The sequence below is a fragment of the Falco biarmicus genome, chromosome 6 (assembly GCF_023638135.1).
Source record: "Falco biarmicus isolate bFalBia1 chromosome 6, bFalBia1.pri, whole genome shotgun sequence".
Lineage (NCBI taxonomy): Eukaryota > Metazoa > Chordata > Aves > Falconiformes > Falconidae > Falco > Falco biarmicus.
In genome coordinates this window covers 9,191,860-9,211,152 of record NC_079293.1, presented here as the reverse complement: position 1 = coordinate 9,211,152, position 19,293 = coordinate 9,191,860, and the positions used below count along the sequence as shown (strand labels likewise).

General features: G+C 38.1%; 1 protein-coding gene across 4 annotated transcripts in view; it reads right to left on the bottom strand.

The window, feature by feature from the left end:
* Positions 1-19,293, bottom strand: part of PHIP (pleckstrin homology domain interacting protein) — a 119,320-nt gene that overhangs the window by 48,710 nt on the left and 51,317 nt on the right. For 3 of the 4 annotated variants that reach the window (XM_056343973.1, XM_056343974.1, XM_056343976.1), the window contains 2 exons: positions 6,496-6,624; positions 1,234-1,459 (listed from right to left, as the gene is read on the bottom strand). In XM_056343973.1, the coding sequence (XP_056199948.1) occupies positions 1,234-1,459; positions 6,496-6,624 (355 nt within the window). The remainder of the gene's footprint in view (positions 1-1,233; positions 1,460-6,495; positions 6,625-19,293) is intronic. The other variant, XM_056343975.1, reaches the window with a different exon arrangement.

Genomic DNA, 19,293 nt, shown 5'->3' with positions numbered 1-19,293 from the left:
CAGCCACACCATTAAACTAAATATTGTTGGGTCTGTGTGCAGAGTCTGACTTGTTGCAAGATATTATATTGGAGAATATTCCAGGACATTTTCTAATTTGGAGAATTTCATAATGTCATAGATCCATGCTGTAACTGCAACAACAAAGTAAAATCGCATCCTTCCTTGGAAACTGAATTTAGCTTCAAGCCACTAACTAGAAAGTTAAAGATAAAGCACAGTATACATTCACCAGAAAGATTTTTCTTCTTCCTACAGTTCCTTCTCAGGTAGCATTTCTTCCTACAATTTTGGAGGAAATATAGAAATGCTCCTTACAAATTATTGTGTAAGTATTTGGTGGCTGATAATCCTCAGGTCTACAAATGAGGATAAAGAGATCTACTGGTAACTGCACTGTCAGTTAACCCTATTGGAACATCTGACACATCACAGGCTTAAGTATGGCGTACGTATAAGCTACCGTTCACAGGCACAGTCGGTTTTTCCCGGTTTTCAAGAATATCCAAATACTTAACAATGCTTATCTTGAAATCATTTAAAGCTACTATCACCAGTCACTGTTTGCTCATTTATACTAATATTGAACTAGTGACACAAAACAAGTAGGCATCGTTTTTACACCCCCACCCACGGTGGGCCACATCCAGGCAGCTCCCAACAGCCTACCATTAGCCCAACATACGCACATTCCTCCCATGTTGTAAGCATGGAGAACACAACTTTCAAGGAACTTCCTAGATTTTGCATCCTCAGCAACTCTTTAGAGTTCTCTAATCAAACTATCAAAGCTTAAGCTGAATGACTGCTTTCACTTAAATAGGAAGAGGATTTTGCATGTTCCAGGCGTCCTCCCATTTTGCTCTTCTTGTAGGTATTACACGTTCCAAGTGATCTGTGGAAGAACAGTCTGTTTCCTAGGTTTTCTGAAGTAGGAAGTCTCACTCCAAAGAGATCACCCGAAAGCTCACTCAGCATCATACACTGTTCCAATAATTAAATGAGCTCCAAGCCAACTGGTATTGTTGCACCAACTAGTACTAATTTGGTCAATGACAATACTGTTAAGTGAAAACGTCACAATCAATCAGTGCCAAGGACATCCCAATTCTTCCACACTACATGAACTACTATGCCCAGAAATGAAGAAAAAGGACGAAGCAAGAGGGAAAGTGTAGAACACCTGGAAGTAACTAGATAGGCTACTGTGTAGTGAAGTGAAATTTTCCATACCTGAAGATGTCACTCCCATCTGAGGAATAAGCTGTTCCTCCCTGCAGTTCTCACGACCAGGAACTAGTCTTTGATACCTTGCAGGATGAGGGTTGCCATCCACATCAACCAAAAATGGGGGAGGCATAAGGTGTGGAGCCTGCTGTGTCTGTTCATCCAGGACAAAGTTGTTGGCATCACGGATAAGGGGCCGATAATCACTATGAAAGAACATCTGATCTGCTATCTGTAAACAAAGTTATTTTGTAATTTTTTTAAGAACCTATTACAAAAAAGCATACAGAAGATAACTGCCAAAAGTACTTTTAACAATGTTACTTGTGGTCACTTTTGCAAAAACAAGGTTATAAAGTGATCTGTTTACCTCAGTTTAATGGGGAAAATTTAATGACTATGATTTTTTTTTTTTCCCCAGTACTACTTTTCTTTATTATAGCGCAAGGAGAATAATCCACATGTTTGAGGGTCGGGAGCATTTAAAGACCAGGGGAATAGGGCAATATTTAATTACTTGCAGACATTTGACCAAACACAGCATGGGCTTATTAAATAATTCACAAATTTTCTTCTATACTCTGAATATATTAATATATATTCTGGTAACAAAAACTGTGTCACAGACTTATGAGCTATGGGTGCAGGAACAAGAGGAGTAGAAAATATTTATCGCAGAATGTTATTGCCAAATGTTTTAACAGCAGCAGCCAAACTTATATATTCCTATTACAATGCTAGATACATGAAAAAGTTCCAGTAGATAAAATAAAGCTGATCTAAAGTTGAATTCTTCAGGCTTAAAGTTGTCTTTATTATTTCAGTCCACCTGCTCGTAATTTATTCTAGATGACTTTCCACAGACGCTCAAGACTGAGGATTTCCTTTATCCAAATAGTACGTGAAAGGGCTTAAGTTCCATCTCTCACTGGCACATGCACCTCAGTGTCATGCAATCAGAAAGGTACTGAACCGCAAGGCAAAAAAGAGAAAGAGAACCAAAGACAAGCTGACATGACTACTACACATCCCAACACTACCTACTTACTGGCAAGCAAACCCTTTGGCAGCTCATCTACTCAGTTTAACTTTGAACTGAAAATATAGTCATAAAATCATCATTCATGCAAATTAGATTTCCAGTGCAATATAAAAACAATTAAACAACTAACTCAAGGCATAGATATCTCCAAAAAGTCTTAGGTGTTAAGAGACAGGTATCAGGAGCACGGACAGAGGAATGCCCAAGTTGTAGAATTTACATTTCTGAAGAGCATGCTCTAACATGACCAATCCGTAACATAGTTTGCAGTAACTTGTGATGCAGAAATCAGTAAGGCAGAGGTTATACCACCTACTCAGAGGCCTGGGCTCTCAGTGACAAAGGTCTCCTGTCCTGGACGTGAGAATAGGAAGGAAAGATGACAGCAAACATCTATCAATTACAATATCACAAAGTGCCTACATGCGGCCACATGAGGTAGATAATTTTTTTTTTAAAAAAAATACTAGGTAACATGGTATCTGTACCACAGAAAAATTCAGAGAAGTAACAACTGCAAGAAATTGGAAAGATGCATGGAAAGATGCAATAGCAATGATTTAACTCCAGGGATTCAAGTGGTTACCCTTACGAAGTATGTATGGACAAGGTCACGTCCCACTGCAGTAAGAAACCCCGACTGGGTAAAGTCTTGTTGCCAGATTCTCTGTTAAGAGAGGCTGAATGAGAAAGATAAAAGTACTTTCGTGTGTCTGAATGACAGAATCAACACCTGTTCAGCAACTTTGACCCTTCAGCTCAAATAGCTCAAAATGATAAAGGCATAGGTCCTAGAAGGACTTAAAATTTTCCCTAGAATCGTAACAGTAGAGTGTCCAGTACTTTCTTTCACCTAGTGTCAATTTTCCTATTAAGTATTTCTCACACTAAGAAGATATTTCAACAGCATGATCATACAGACTCTGAGTTTTAATGTGCTGTGATTTGGTTGTATGGTTTTGTCTGCATCCCAGGTTTTGTAAGCAAAGGGAACATCTGAAAATTCTTTTTGAGATTCACTGACCTCTACCAGAATAGTCTCTGGTGCAGTATCATGATGGAGTGTGCAATTACCCTTTTTGTACTCTGTACTGCAATCAGACGTGGTAGAGAGAATAAACAACAATTTTCTACTCCACAAGGGAGGAATGGCATTTCGTGGAAAACCCAGGCTCAGACCAGCTCTCAGATACAAGACTGGAATGTCCCTACTGGAACCTGGGGGTAGCAGCCTTGTCCTCAGGCTACTGCAAGTCCTGAGAAAAATCAGAAGATTAGATGTTTCAAAGAACCTTAAATGGTTATGTTCAGTAGACACCCAGTTACAAGTAGTAACAACCAGACCTACTTCTTGATATACTATTAGAGATCAGTTTCATGACAACAAGAAGATACGACACCACCATGAAGATGTGAGTCCTCTGAACACATGGCTTCACAAACCCAGCCGGCAAAAGCTGTCCACAGGATCTGAGCTCTACAAATAACACTCTCCTTCAGTAACTACACTGCACATTCAAAATCCTCAGTTTCTCCGAAGGGGCACACCTACACAAATGCAGAGATTTTTCCCCACTACTGCACTAATCCACCACACAAGAGCTGTGAACTTGCAACAAAGAGCTGTGGTTTGGGCAGTTCTCAGGGACAAAAGCCTTTGCAAACTCAGAGATCTGGTCCAATCTAAGAAATACAATCAACAGAAAGGTACCCTCACGCTTTAGGACAGTTAGGCATTCCTGGACAAGTTTCCACCTAAGCATGAACTTCTGAAATGCACAAGCACTGTTGACAGTGAGCTCAGCTCATCTCCAATGGTCTTCACACACACAGAAATTTCAGCTGAGCTTGGCTCAAGGCCCCCTTAACTGGGTCAAATAACAAAGGAGCCCTAAAAAAGCAGCAAATGTAGTCTTCCCCCACACACACTGAAGAATTACTTCAGAAAAACATTTATCATCAAAAAAAGAAAGAAAGAAAAAAAAAAGAAAACAAACCAAACACACCCCATCACCTTCATTGTGGCCAAGATCACACTGGGGAAAGAAAAGCCTGCCCAGTGGTTCCAGTCAAGCAGGAAATACAGATACTACCTGAACAAAACATGCAAACCATACACGTGGAAAACCAAGAGCTTGCTCTCTCAGCACATCTAACACCATCTCAAGCTGTAATCATTGTCCTGACTGCAATTCACAAATACAGCAATACAGGACAGGTTACCATACCCCTTTTTCCTGTACAAGTAATTCCCTGAGACAGATGGAAACCACTTTAAAGCCAAAAAACTGCAGCTCCTACCAGAGCATATTCTCGCAAGGTGTCTGAAAATAAACCCAAGTATTAGGGCAGTGGTGGTGGGGAAGGACAGAAAAAAAGAACACCTATTCTCCAGCACCTACCTACCTACCTACCTGTAGTTACATTCTTCTATAGATCAGGTCAGACAAAAATAAAAGAAGAGATGGAACCAGACAAGAAAGAGATCAGAAACTTCCAGACTGAGTTTTCTGAGAGCTGAAGACTGAGATTAAAGAGGTAACAAATGCAAATCCTAATTGCTCCCATTTCTTCTATGGTCAAGAATGCCAAGATTACCACTGGCACAGTAACTGCTGGAGAGGATCATTTTAAATCACCCAGTAAGTGACTAATTTTAAACATAATCTTTTCTCAGAGGCTGCAGCAACAATCCCAAGAGAACAAAGGGTCTGTAGTTTTCATTCTTCAAACAGATCTAATCCTTCACAAGGTAAATTATCAAATGGCAGCGTATAAGAAACTCCTGGTGTATCACAGTAAAGAGGGGAAGGCTCAACATTTCTGAGTGGCAGAGGTCTATACACTTCCAAAATGACTGGAGAAATAAAACCTGGATTAATCAATGGACACAGTGAGAAAAATGTTTCTATTACAAAAGACTTTAAGGTCTGGAATACTAAAAAACTCTGAAAGTCAAAGACCTTTAAAATTATCTAATAATCCTGGTTTTCCTTGTTGCGGTGCCTCTGCTCATTTGTTTTCTTTGGAATGAAAGGGGAAATGCACAGCTAGCAATAGCTGCAGGACAGCAACAGCAGCCAAGTACCAAGTACTTCAAATCATAGTTGAGAGACAAGGAGAAAAATATAATCCTCAATATGCAAATACTGCTGTAACTAGCATCAAAAAAAGAGCTGGAAGACTAAAAAAAAAATAATATTTAAACTCCTTTTGCTCTCCCTCCTTCAGGACCCTCTGTGTTGCTATTTGCCAAAATGCTTTCAAGACCAGCTTGAGTCCAAAGATCCAAAGCAGGAGGCAAGATCCAAGCACTTCACCAATAAACTTCCAGTATCAGCTAACAGAAGCAGAAAAGAAAATCCTGGAGAAGATATGTCTGCTTAAGTCTTAGAAAGAGGGAGAAGAGACACACCACACCTCCTGCCTCGGTGGTAAAAGAACTAGGACCTTGTGGGCACTCCAAACCTGATAACCTGTATAGTTCATAGGGCATGTTCCTCCACAGAGAACAAACATAACACCACATATCTATACACTCATGAGGGTCTGTGGCAAGACAACCATGCTTAGAATACATAACGTAGACTATGACATTAGAATAAAGATGTAATATTTTAATCACCCAATATTGGTGGAACATTGCTGTGTAAGCACCACAGCATCCGTGACAGGAGAACTTCATTAGCAGACATAAAATCGTACCACTAGAACATACAGTACATTTGTTGCAAATGTCTCCCAGACTATGCATTGTTTAAAAGCAGATAGCAGGAATTAGGTTTTATTACACCTCTCCCACTCTTTTTTTGGTCTTAGTCAGAAACCAGAAAAAATTTTAAACCAAAATGTTTAACTCTTGTTTCAGTTCCACTGCAGTTTATTCACATTATTCATGTGGACCCATTAGTAGACACTTTCAGCCTTGTCACTTAAGAAAATAGACAGTGACTGGGTAACTTTTTAAATGTTTTGGGTGCTTTGTTTTGTTTTTCTTAAGGTTGTTTTTAACTTCCCATTTAGACAGTACCTTAATAGCATGTTTCCATAGTTTAAAACAATACAGTGAAAGTAAGCTCAATGTCAACAACAAGAATCTGAGACATTTCATATTAATGGCTCAATATTGTGTTAAGACACACCCTCTTGAAATGAAGCTCTGAAGGAAAGTTTGCATGAATGCATTCAACACAGACAAACATTTTGATTTTCATCTTGCACTGTACCTTGTCATATTTGCTACTGGAACCAAAGCCAAAAATCAGAAGGTGACCGTGAGAATCAGTACATGCAAAATGCTGTCCATCAGGAGAGCACTTGCAGTCAAAAACTGCACCATGTCCTTGTCCTTCAATCTGAAATACATCAACATACAAAATAATTAAGTTACCAGAAATAAATAAATTTCAATTATGATTCTCAAAACTGTGGTGCTGATGTTGAAATTTATTGTAAAATCTGTAAGACAGTATACTGCTAGATGGAAGTTACTTTAAAACAGTTTACTTTTTAGCTATTCACTTCTCAGTGAATTTTGTAATAATGCTCATGAAAGATGCCAAATTGATAGTAGAAACTGACAGACTTTATCCACAAAGCAGGCACAGTATAGGAAGTGAAAATAAAAGCTTCCCCTTGAACGACCTGCTAATGAGCCTAACCAGAGAGCTGGGTCCAGTTCAGGGCTTAGTCACTACACCCTTTCAATCCTCTGCCTTTTTGCTAAGCTAGCCCAGTAGCATTGGCTGCTGTGGTGTTTCAGAACACCTGCCTGCTAGAAAACGCACTGACATAAGGCAACCCACATTACACAACTTAGCAACTGCCTGTTTCTGTAATTCCTACTCCTAATTTATTGGAGTGGGGGAGGTGTAGATTTGTGTAAAAACTCCACTTTTTAAAGGAGAACTGCAAAGATTTTAAAAAAGGAATTTTTACCTGATACTCATTTTCTGTTTTCCAGTTCCATTAAGCCAGAACAAATGGGTTTTTGTTTTTCCCTGCAACCTGTCAATCAAGCAGAGGTGACCAATCACCACTCTGAATTTTCACGTCTTCAGCACCTCTTCAGAAAGCCCCTTTCTATTCTCCCCAGCAAAGCACTTTTGCATTTTCTTTAAAGAGACACCAAACAAAATTCTTCCCCTAGCTGTGGCAGGCCTATATACCGCCAGAAAAAACAATGGTATTCAGCCTGCAGACAGTAGCACTATGCACTTCTGCAGCACCTTCCAGAGGCCATCAGCATTATTTTAAAATGTTAACGAACCAAGCCTCAAAAAAACTGTGAAGTAGGTACTGTTCTCACTATCTTACAGGCTGAGCCAAAGGCAAGAAGTCTAAATCTTTTGCCCACGGTCTTACAACACACCCGCACCCCTGCACACACCCCCCAGTGGTAGAGGCTGCTACACCTATTACCATGCTCTCAGGTATTTGATAAAGGTCTTTCTTACTGCAAGTACTTTCCATAAAAGTCAAATGAGTTTCTGGGTTAGCAAAAGAGGAACATAAACGAATCCAAGTTTTATGTTCTATTTTGACCATCACTCCAGAAGAAATGAACAGAAGCATCCTATAGAAAGAGATGGAAAATAAAAACAGAGCTTCAAGCGAGTGGCACTAACATCACAACAGCTAGGAATGCAGAATTAATTTTGGCTAAGCAAGATCCAACAACCAAGGCAAAGTTACAACTTTGTGCTGCTTTTTTTAATGTAGAAGGCTCACCGTATTAAAGGGAGACAGTTTGGGGAGGTAGGTGGAAAGGGGAAGGAAATTCAGCCCAAGAATAAGCTTTGCAGATGTGTAATAAAAACCTGGAAAAGGAGTATTTACACAGAGATTTCTAGTCCCTTTCCCTTTTTCCAACAAAGGAAACATTAAAGTATCAAGCTTCCTAACATCCAAGTCCTTCATAAATAGAATTTCTGGGTTCTACTAGACCCTAAGATTTGAAGACTTTTTGTTTTACAAGGAAAACAAGCCATGTCGTAGGAAGAACTATTTGCTAACCATGGCGAGAGGGGAAAAAAATGAACAGAAGGAAAAAAATTAAGACTAATAAGATGATGGTTTTTTTTAATCTTTCCCAGCAAGAAATGGTTTGGATGGACTATTTTTAAGAATCCCCTGGGAATTACAAGGGTCAGTTGGATGACACTCCCTTCTTATGTAAAGGAAACAAATAGTGATTGATTATTCAGTGACTAATGCGGTGCAAATAGTTTTACTCTGTAAGTGGCCAGAAACTGGTCTAGAAAATGCTTTTGGAAAGGACAGCAATAAGGCCTTTTACTACAGCCCCTCAAGTCCTACATACAATTACTAGGAAATAAAGATCCTTAATATTCTAAGAACAAAAATTACTGTTGGGGATAAGCTTCCAAAATATAATTACTATTACAAATTAAAGAGCAAAGCCTGCCAGAGTGTGCTATACCCAGTAGACTTTTTCTTTAAACAAAAATATTTTGGGATTAATGAATGACACTTTACAATGGAATTTCCTCAATAATAAAGCTAACACTGAGGAGTTGGTCATTTGGAACAGAAACTTAAGATGCAAAAGGGGAAGCGGCAGTAAATCCGTGAAGCGTAACTTCAGAAAGCTAGATAAAGGACTTGAGCAAGAAGGAAGCTGCTTTCCCCACCCCATCCCTTTTAAATCGAAGATGCAAGAAATATATGAAGACCGTACCCCAAAGAAGATAAAATGGTTACTTTGTCTGGAACCTTCCCCTGCTGAATAATGGGATACCAATGGTGAAGAGACATTCACGAGAACAGAAGAGGTACTGGTCAATTAAGAGCTGTCCCAACAAAGGGCCGCAAAGAGTGAACATACTAAGACACTGCTGGTAGCAAAGCAAGTAGCAAGGATTCTTTGACCACAAACAGGGAAGAACCAGTGATGCTATACAATGAGGACTAAGTTAAGATTACTTTCAGCCTCAACCCCAAGAATTAAGCTATTTGCCCATATTTTCACTAGCAAGGGAACAGGTGGACATTGTACATCACAAAGGGAGGAATGTTGATAAAACAGAATGAAAAAGGGAAGTTACTCTTTTCCTCTCAGTTTTGAAGACAGCTTATTGTTCTCCCCCAAACCAGGGAGAACAGAGCTGTGAAACTAGTACACAAAGTAACATGTCTTAGATCCATACAAAAACAGAGTAGTACCACCTACAGAGAGAGAACTAAATAGTAAGCCTTTCTGACCTGTTCTCAATAGGTAGCGTAAAAGACTTAAACCCTAGTTTTTAAGAAAAGTAAAGGACACGGGAGAGAAAAAAAAAAAGGGGGTGGGGGTGGGAAATCAAGTAAAATGAAAACTAATCAAGAGTAGAGAGTACCAGACAAACTCAGCAACTTTCCTCAGTAAAGTAACTGGTTTTTTTATACCAAGAAAATAATAGTTCATTCAAACTAGCTAGATTTCATAGCCATGACATGGCACGGAAAACAGTTCAAATGGAACAGACTGTGATTACTAGGAGAAAATGCAGAGTAGGTACACTTGCTAAGCGGAGGATTAACAGTTACTGGTTTGGGGAAGACATACAGAGTTAAAAGGATGTTACCAGTGAAGTTCCTCAAGCCAGGCCTTTCTGTTAGTGACATCAGGGAAAAAAAAAAAAAAAAAAAGAGCCCATTGATGAAATGAACATTAGGAAATCATCCACTGAAAACAGATTTGGAACACAGCACAAATTATATTGACTGAAGCAATTAAAAGCCAACAGGACGAAATGCAATAGCCCGTGAATCTAGTAAGATTATTAGAAAAAACTTACTAACACACTTACTGCCAGAAAAAATAATGGAACTCAAGTCTACACACAGTAACACTGTGCATTTCTATCACGCCTTCCAACACAAGTTGTCAGCACTGTTTAAAAAGACAATGAACTAAGTCTCTACTAGCCTGAGGTAGGTAACATTCTCTCTCATCCTTCACATTAAGGGACTGAGGCATTAGTTGCAAACACAGGAAGAAAGATCACTGTGTATTCATTGCAATGCGTCACATGTAATGCAACAACAACAACAAAAACTATAATCCTAAAATATACCAGAAGTTTATCCAGAAGAGAAAGAGAAAGCACATACATGCTAGGCAAACAGACAACAGTAAGAACAAACTCTTCCAAAGCAATACACCGTATTTTTTGCTTCCCACCTTCAAGATAAGTAAATGCTAACTGGAACAGCTAACAGAGAAATGTTTCCACTCATCATCATAATGGAAAACCTAAGAACTCTGGTTCTTCACATGGACACTAAGGGAAGAGGACTACTTTGCACACCTATACAGAAAAGACCTTTAGCAGGAAGAGAACTACTTTACTTTTAAATGCATAGGGACAAACAAAAATTAGTTACAAGCAACATTCAAGTCTGAAAACTAAAATTTAATGCTATCAATCACAACAATGGTATGCTAGAACAACCTTCTAAAACTAGCAAAAAAGCAAAGTTAATTAGCTGTTACTACAACATTTAACCTTTTTCACAAGTGAGGAAACTACATCATAGCTGCTTAAATCAGTCTCCAAGTATTCTGAAATTCCTTTGCAGGTTTATGTTCTCCTTTGCTTTAAGGAACAATCTCCAATGACAGCCTGCTTCCATGGTAAGTCAAAAAATATCTACAGACCTTCTGCAAAGTTAGAAGGGGTTGCTGCAGATTTGTAGGAGTGGAAAGAACACTTGAATTTTTAAGCCAGTTTAAAAAAAAAAAGAAAAAAAAAATCAAAAGGCTTCTACACTGCTTCCAGAACAGTAACAAAGGATCAAGTGGTGGGAAGAGGACAAGAAGTAATTACATTAAGAGTAAATACTAAAAATGTTTCTATCTTCTCACCACCCAAGTAAGTTATCCATTCAGGAATGTTGTACTTGCCTTGAAAAATAAACGTATCAATGAAAAGATCTGACAGATCACCCACCCTACAGATGCCTGAAGGCTATATAAAAAGCATTTACAGATTTTTTTTAAGATTTTTTTTTTTCTTAATTAACAACCTGCGAACTCAGTACTTGGCCTACTAGAGCGTTATGCTGGCTTTGCTTTTCAGGATCTGCTCTTCTATACTATTCAAAGGCGGAACCTCTCAAAAATTTCAAAAACATTTCAGTAGGGCTACACACTGACTGATTAAAAAATAACACCTCTATAATCTTATTCTAAGTCATTCTGTATTCAGATGACTACAAAACCTGATCTAAAAATACAATCCCATACGATCCCAGCAAAACTGTAAGTCTCTTCAGACTTTATTAAACGCCACAACATAAGAAATAAAAGTTTTTAAATCTTTAGTTAATACTGGAGATGACAATACTTTGTCCATATGAGCAATCAGTATGCCTTTTGGACTTTAGTCAAAAAAAAAATCACCTCATATGGCAGAAAATCCATGCACAGAGCATTCTGCTGATCTGTCCTAGACTGAGTCTGATCTTCCATGTACTTCTTACAGGGATTCCAATTTTTTGTCATGTCATTAAAACTAATCAAGTAGTTGCCAACAAAGATCTAGGTAAGCCATGCAGGTTTATTGATTAACAAAAAGAAAATAATGTTTTAAGCAATATGGTATCAATGTTTTAAGCAATATGATAATGCCGTTAGAGCTTCAGAGTTTGTAAGTTTGCATTGGAAACAGAAGTAGCATTAGAAAGTAAGGAACTGCATCACACACATCAGTGAAAGACCTGACCTCTGAAAATGGGGCAAGAAAAACATTAAGATACACAGACATAAGGAGGCATCAGCATAGGAATTGCCTGTAATGAAGTGTCCAGTCAAAGGTAAAAATTAAGGCCAGAGTAAACAACCAGCTCTCTGAAGGAGCAGGAGAACACAGAAAAATCCCGACTACAACTTAGTAGCCTCTGCTTGATTGACAATTTGCAGGAAGAAACCCTTTTGACCTGAATCAGTTGATGCTGTGACACTGACAGTAAATTCTAAGCAAAATAAGGACTAAACTGTACTAAAAAACATTCAAACAGTTATTAACAAGGGATGTGTGTCCCCAGATTCATAAAACCTAGACATCATTGCCATTACAAAATACATTACTACTATAACCTCCATGGGGATTCCCAATTTTTCTCACTGATTTACATAAAAACCTAAGATGTAGGAAGAGGGCAGAGAGACGGGGCAAGGAAACAACCAATATCACCGCATCCAGGTGGTCCGATTCTTGAACTGCAGTGCAGACTCTCCATTAACTTCAAGTAGGGTCACCATTACACTGTACAATTTCCACTGTAGAAATCAGGAAAATTCTTACGCGCTGCCTGAAGTTGACCTTTTTATGGTCAAGTTTTGTATATGACAATTTTAGTCACCGCTTATGCTAATTGCTTCAAATAAATCTACAATATATCCAAGGCTCACAAACCTAAGACAGTGTTTCTATAAAAAAATTTTTCAAGAGATACATTGTCAGAAAGTTGTGTGAAATGTCTAAGCTTGAAAGAGGACCATGCAATGCAACGACCACATACCCTATAAAAATAAATAAGGGCCCACGTGGAAAAAAAGGCATAGAACCAGGAATAGTACCAGATAGTTTTACATTAATGAGACAAGCAGCTAGCTACAAGACTTGGGGACATAACAAGCAGTTTCAGCAATCTTGTCCTTATATCTCAATGACTATGTGGCTTGAACTTTCAACCTTAACATCAACATGTGGGTTTTGAGTTGTTTGCTTTTTTGTTTGGCGGTTTTGGTGCTTTTTCTAACATAAAACATGTATCATCATTTACACAGATTAACTAGTATTTGGCTATGAAAAGGCATATATTCACCATGGTAACTTCACACAGCGAATGTAAAAAAAATAGTATGAAAATATCTACTTGCTTCAAGCTTTCTCACTGGATGTGTGACAGGTTTTTTATTTCAAAAACAAGCTTAACGTTTTAATGTAACTACTGCTTTGTTGTGATACATATCACTACATTTCCAAGAAGCATAACCTGTTTCATTAAGACACCTATTTGAAATAGCAGCACTGCTTTAGAGCTATACAACTATAACCATACCAGAAGAGGGTGACCTTACAAGGTAGGTTAGTATCTGCTTCTTGACTCTCTCTGCTACTCCGTTTGGTTTTCAAAGACAATCAAATGAAATAAAGGAATTTCAGAGAGCGCCTTCAAAACAAGCCTATCACATCCACTTTTTGTATCCTCAGCCCAAGGCTTCTCAAGAAAGAAGCAACCTGAAAAAGAAAACTAAGGACCGAAAAGAGTCACTTTTTTTTTCTTTACTATAGCACCCTTGTAAGAGCTTGGGTCTGAACTTTTAAGACTGGTCAGAATACCAAGAGACCAAAAAATAAGTTTGTGAGTATTCACAAACACATTCTATTCTTTTGATCACATGAAAGCATTACGTGCTTTTTCACTGTATGAAAAGTCGTAACACAGACTAATGAAAGTTACTGCAGCAGAGTAAGTAAATAAGGTTTTAATGATCATCACATGATCCTTCCAACACATCTTTTCTTCTGCCTAGTTCTTCTAGTGGAAACGTAGAAATATGGTCATGCTGTAATCCTTGAAGTCTGAAAAGCAGATGCTGGACTCTATCTTCTCAAGTACAGAGACAGAGATCTTTCAGTGAAGTAAAATTTTTGTTCTTCAGAATACCTAGACATAACCACTACAGCTTTTCAAAAATGTCTGTTAATCTTCATTTTCATGACTGCCTTGCTTCAGGTACCTAATACAGATAGATGTACAGAGATCTAAAATTAAGGAAATCTAAAATTAACTGATAACAAATTTTAAAGTAACAATATATAGTCCTTTCTCCAAAAATAAAGTAACACTGAGAAAAGCATCATATGTGCTTGAAAACGACGTAAACAAGCTGTGGTATTTCTTCCCTTTTCAGATATTTTCTCTTTAATTTGTGGTTAAAATTAAGTTGTTTGCTAAGTAGCTGGTCTCAACTCTTGCTAAGAAATTCTGGCCAGCTTTGTCAAGTACAGTTCTGCATTTTTATATTTCAGATAAAAGCCCTGTCCCATCAATTTTGAAAATTCATTAGAGGAGCCAACCCAAGCTCCTGGTCAAGTTAGTAAGACAGTGTAAGACATTCAATGCTGTGCAAAAGAAGTCATCAATTCTACAGCTAAAACGTTTGCAATTTGATTAACATTTTTACCCTCCTGCAAGGCTACAAGTTTGGGATTTTTTTTTCTTTTGAAGATTATTAACTTCTGCAGTATTTTGCTAAGTCCAACCAAGAATACATAAGCAAAAGATCAGCCCACAGGTTTGTTAGCTACACTGTTAAAATAGCTTATGCCTGCTGGTACTATACATTCAACAACACTTTATACTCAAGGACTTCGAAAAGTTTTTCAATATAAAAAACTTTAAAATTGCTGTTCTCCTGTTAAGGTTTACATTTAAGTTTTGATGTCCAATATAATTTTGCACATATTGCAATCTGATGCAGTATAATGCTAAGCCAAAAAAACTTCATCTTGCTGAAAAGTTCCTTAACTATTTACATAAGGTTCCAGGTAAGATGTCCTTTAATCTCTGAACTCCAAAAAGTTTTGTCCCTGTTTTTCTTTTAGCTGTCACAAATTTTCTTTAGAAGAAAAAAGAACAAAAAAGGAAATATGACTTTGTTTATGCAGTGAAATCCAGACTTGATCTTAGAATCTTAAGTAATTTGCTTCTGGGCTGACAATTTTAAATTAAGTTGGACAAAATCACGTAATACTAAATTCTTATTTAAGTTGCAACTGCAGACCTTTAAATTATTAGAAAATTGACGCTTTTCAGTTCAGCTGCTTACACTGTACCTGTTTGAATGTATGGTTTTTAAAACAGATGGAAGAAACCAGGCTCATGACACTAGCTAAATCTTTTAAAAAGCTACTTAACATTTTGTGAAATAAACAGAGAAGTGTTTAAGTTCTTAGTGCATTTACAAATTCATATTTATATTCATATTTTAAAAGTTCACATTTAAGGTCTACGTTTCATCATCTGTTGCTAATTAACTAGCATATTGGAAAGAACACATGCAAGTTACAAGCTTCCTAGTTCTGGATACCATGCTTATTTACATAAACTGTAAGTAATGTATTTTACATGACAGTGTGGGACTATTCATCATGAGCTTCCAAGTGTCTAGAACTAAAGCAAACAGGTAGGATTCTGGTACAGAGATCTAAATGAAAATATGCCTCAGTTTAAAAAAAAAAAAAAAAAAAAAAAATCACAGTTTTTTTCTAGTACACCTGAAAATCTGTAAGAAGCCTCATCCTACCTTACAGCAAGCAACTATCAAAGCAAACAGCTATCAAAGATGATGTTGTCCTTCCAGGTCACAATGAAAAAGCATGTCTTAGCCCCAGGATGAGAGTTTTTTTAAAAAAACAAGTGAAGAAATGAAACCATACCCCGTAACTTCTCCAACACCAATGCAACAGGCAGGCCAGCTTCTCCTTCAGGCTTTGCAGACTTTTTAAAGGTGCTTTATGGGGTTTTGTTTTTCTCTTTTTTTCTGATGGTTCCATAAAAGTGGGACAGAGGGCTTAAGAACAATACACACCAATTCAAGCAGTAACAGTTACACTGCTATCAGAAATCATCCATTATTTTTGAAGTACCAATCTGGTTTCCAGGGCAAGCAACATTTACTCAGTGACACAGATGAGAACAATGGTGTTTCTGAAAGAGATTAAAGCTTTTCCTTCACAAAGGTAACACAGTTGTCATTTCAAAGGAAGATGAAGGTGGGAGAGGAGGAGAACAGGTTTGGTGAGGAATTTTTTTTTTCTTCCTCCCCCTCCAAAAGAATCAGAGGGTTGCTTCAAATCACTAGTTTACAGAGCTTGAGTTGTAAAGAATTTCTGAAATATGCTCATGGTATTTCTATATGCTCTGATGAAATGTGCTTTGGCATTTAGGAAAAGACTCATCATCAAATTCACAACTGCTGGAGATATATAATGTGACCTTTAAGCGTCAAAGGCTTAGGTGGCTTAGCCTTTCAGCAAGTCAGATAAAGTCACAAAGGTAGGAGGATTTTGAGGTATTCAGATCTGTGAATTTAATACAAGATCGTAAAAACATTCTTTTTGTATCAGTATTTCAAAGCATTCTTCAGAATATGATGAAAGGACTAAGGCCACCTTTGCACTGAGTTCAAAGTGGGCTCCAGAACTGCCACCCACCCACAGCATGTTGAAAAGAATGCTGCAGTGCGTGACAGTGCTCTGAAAGGCTGTCTTAGCACTAAGGTAACGTCACAAATGAACTCTTCACAACCACTAGGAGGAACACACTAAGATTACAAGTAAGCAGAAGTCTGACCTTAACAGGCATTCAGGCACACAGGAGACCCCTGAAGCGCATGAATCCCGTCAGACCTAAGAAAGCCTAATCCTGGCTACAGCAAAGCCTGACTTTCAAAAGATGCAACTTGCAATTGACAGTCAATCCGGTAAAACTTAAGAGCAACACCTAGTTGTGAAAGATCTATTGTTCTTCGTTTTCTTTGGGTTTGTTTTTTTTTTTTAAATCTGTCGACCAGAACCATTTTTTTCTTTAAAGGCATCAGTATTCCTACTTGATTAATTTCTACATTACAGAAGAATTTCTTAAATGCCGTACAGGCTAGTCTTTATCAACTAATACACAAGCCTCCCAGTGCAACAACTTCAGTGTCTACTTATAAAATCTGCTGAGTCAGGTATCAGATTCAGGCAAAGCAGTTACATTCAAAGATACACTACAAAAATCCAATATTCTACAGTGACAAAGATTGTAAAAATGCTTGTTCTCCCCTGGTCTTTCATTCTTACTACTGTAGTACAGTCTTCATACTTTCAATGGCATACTTTTAAGAAAACGAACTCACTGTATGTTCCTGCAACTGTTCATAAAGCTATGCTGTAAACCAGAAGAGAGAGAGTGCACACACAGAGCTACAGGCCTGTACATATCCTGAAATCTTTTAGGAAACTTTTTAAAATTTTCTTCTACAGGGCAGCAACATTCATACTGCAACATTAGCTTTACCACAGGAGAAATCTATACTCTTAAGGCTCCAGGCAGCATGCCTTTTGCAGTCTGAATCAGCAGAGCTCAGCCATATGAGGCACTACTCAAAGGAAAGCATGACTAAAATAAACTACCTAAGTCCCGAAAATAAAAATCAACGGCAGCACCATTATACCACAAACATGTTTGGGGTCAGACCTGAGGAACACCAGTAGTTAATGTCCAAATTGCAACAAAACAAAAAACCAATCACCAATCCAAGCCAAACCCCATGCATCCACCTAACATTACCAGACACCTCCTTTTTGATCTGCAAGATTCTCAAGTGTCTGTATTTTTCTTTTACCCTTCAAACATTCTCAGAATTGAGAAACTTCTGCTTAAAGCCTACAGGAACCATAAGTGTAAGGCTAAGCTGCAGCACATACCATCCAAGCGTCAATGCTGGCATTCCTAACAAACCAAGTGTCAGGTCATTAAGTAGAAACGTTGTGAGAACACCTGAAAGAAAACAGATCCTATGACAACAACTGAGTGGGGTACAGTCTTATAACCTAAGAAAGTACTAATTCTGCAAGTTCAAGAGCTTGCCTGAAGCTTGAAACCCAAGGTCATTTCTACAACTTTCTGATTTACCTAAAACATTATTTCCATACCCAAGAAAACCAGCCTAGCACGAGAGCCTAAAACCATAGGATACAGATGCATGCCTCTTCACAGTGGCATAACTTCATGAGAAAGTTGGGGAAAGGTCCTGTCTAAACATTTATAGCTAGGATGCCCTCCTGGTTAAGCGGCAGATGTTGAACTGAACACCTCGCCACTGAGGGAAGAACAGAATCTAGGTCTTGTATTCCCAGCTCAATATTAGTTAAAGCAATCCCAAAAGATAAGCTCCACCTGCTCCTGAGTTGTCCTTTTAGGAAAGCAGGGACCAACCTCAGTTACAAAGTGCCTTACCACACAAGGGATGCAGACTGCAAAGCCTCATTGCAGCTTCGAGTAAGAAACTGCATTTCAAATATATCTCTATGTACATTATCATACAGTGGCTTTCACTGGACAGCCCACCAGGTTTTTTTCCCTGGATCACCCACTAAGACACTTTAATCTCATACACTGCTCAGTAAATTGAGGATTTAGTAGGATACTGCATTCTATGTTGGAAACTAAGGACTTTGGTCCCCAATAACTGAGGTGTCACAACAGCCAAGTCCTTTGGTGAATCTAGGCCCTGCGTAATGAACCACAATTTAAAAATTTACAAGGGTTTGTGCCATCTTTCTGTAGCAAAACCGCTATTTTTGTGAAATATGTAAGATCTGAAACAGTTGGCTGCAGCAACCAGGTTTATTACCCTGTTTCTTCAGAAGTTTGCTAAACGCTTATTTGTACCTGGGAAACACAGCATGTGAAACTGCCCTGGTATTACAACACCAAAGCCACAACCTCACTGATTCCTTGAGAAAACAGATACAAAAATACACTGAAAACATTTTTTCATTAGCAGCTGTGTAAAGACAGGACTGGCAGGGATATTACACAAAACAAATACCTTTATTTGCACATGCAATTTAAAACCATGTAAAGACTTATTTGCTGCATCTCAAAACTGCCTAAAAAGCTTTAACCCTCTCACACTCTTGATAGTTCTGTGGCACATTTCACCCTCTGGGGTAGTGAGTCTAGCTGACTCTAGTCACTGAATTCAGTCACTAAACACAAACCAGTTCTGAATGCCCATGAACTCAGACACTGAGATATGCAATACTTACAGGACCAGATCAAATGAAGTGAAGACTCCAGGTGAAAACATGAAATATATACAATATATACCTACTTACTGAGATTAAGCCCATGTGTGTAGACAGTCACTTACGGGACTAAGTTTACTATTGATTATAAAGACCAAAATCTGGCACACAGACCAAAGATGCTTCAAATTTTGACTGTGCCAACCGATT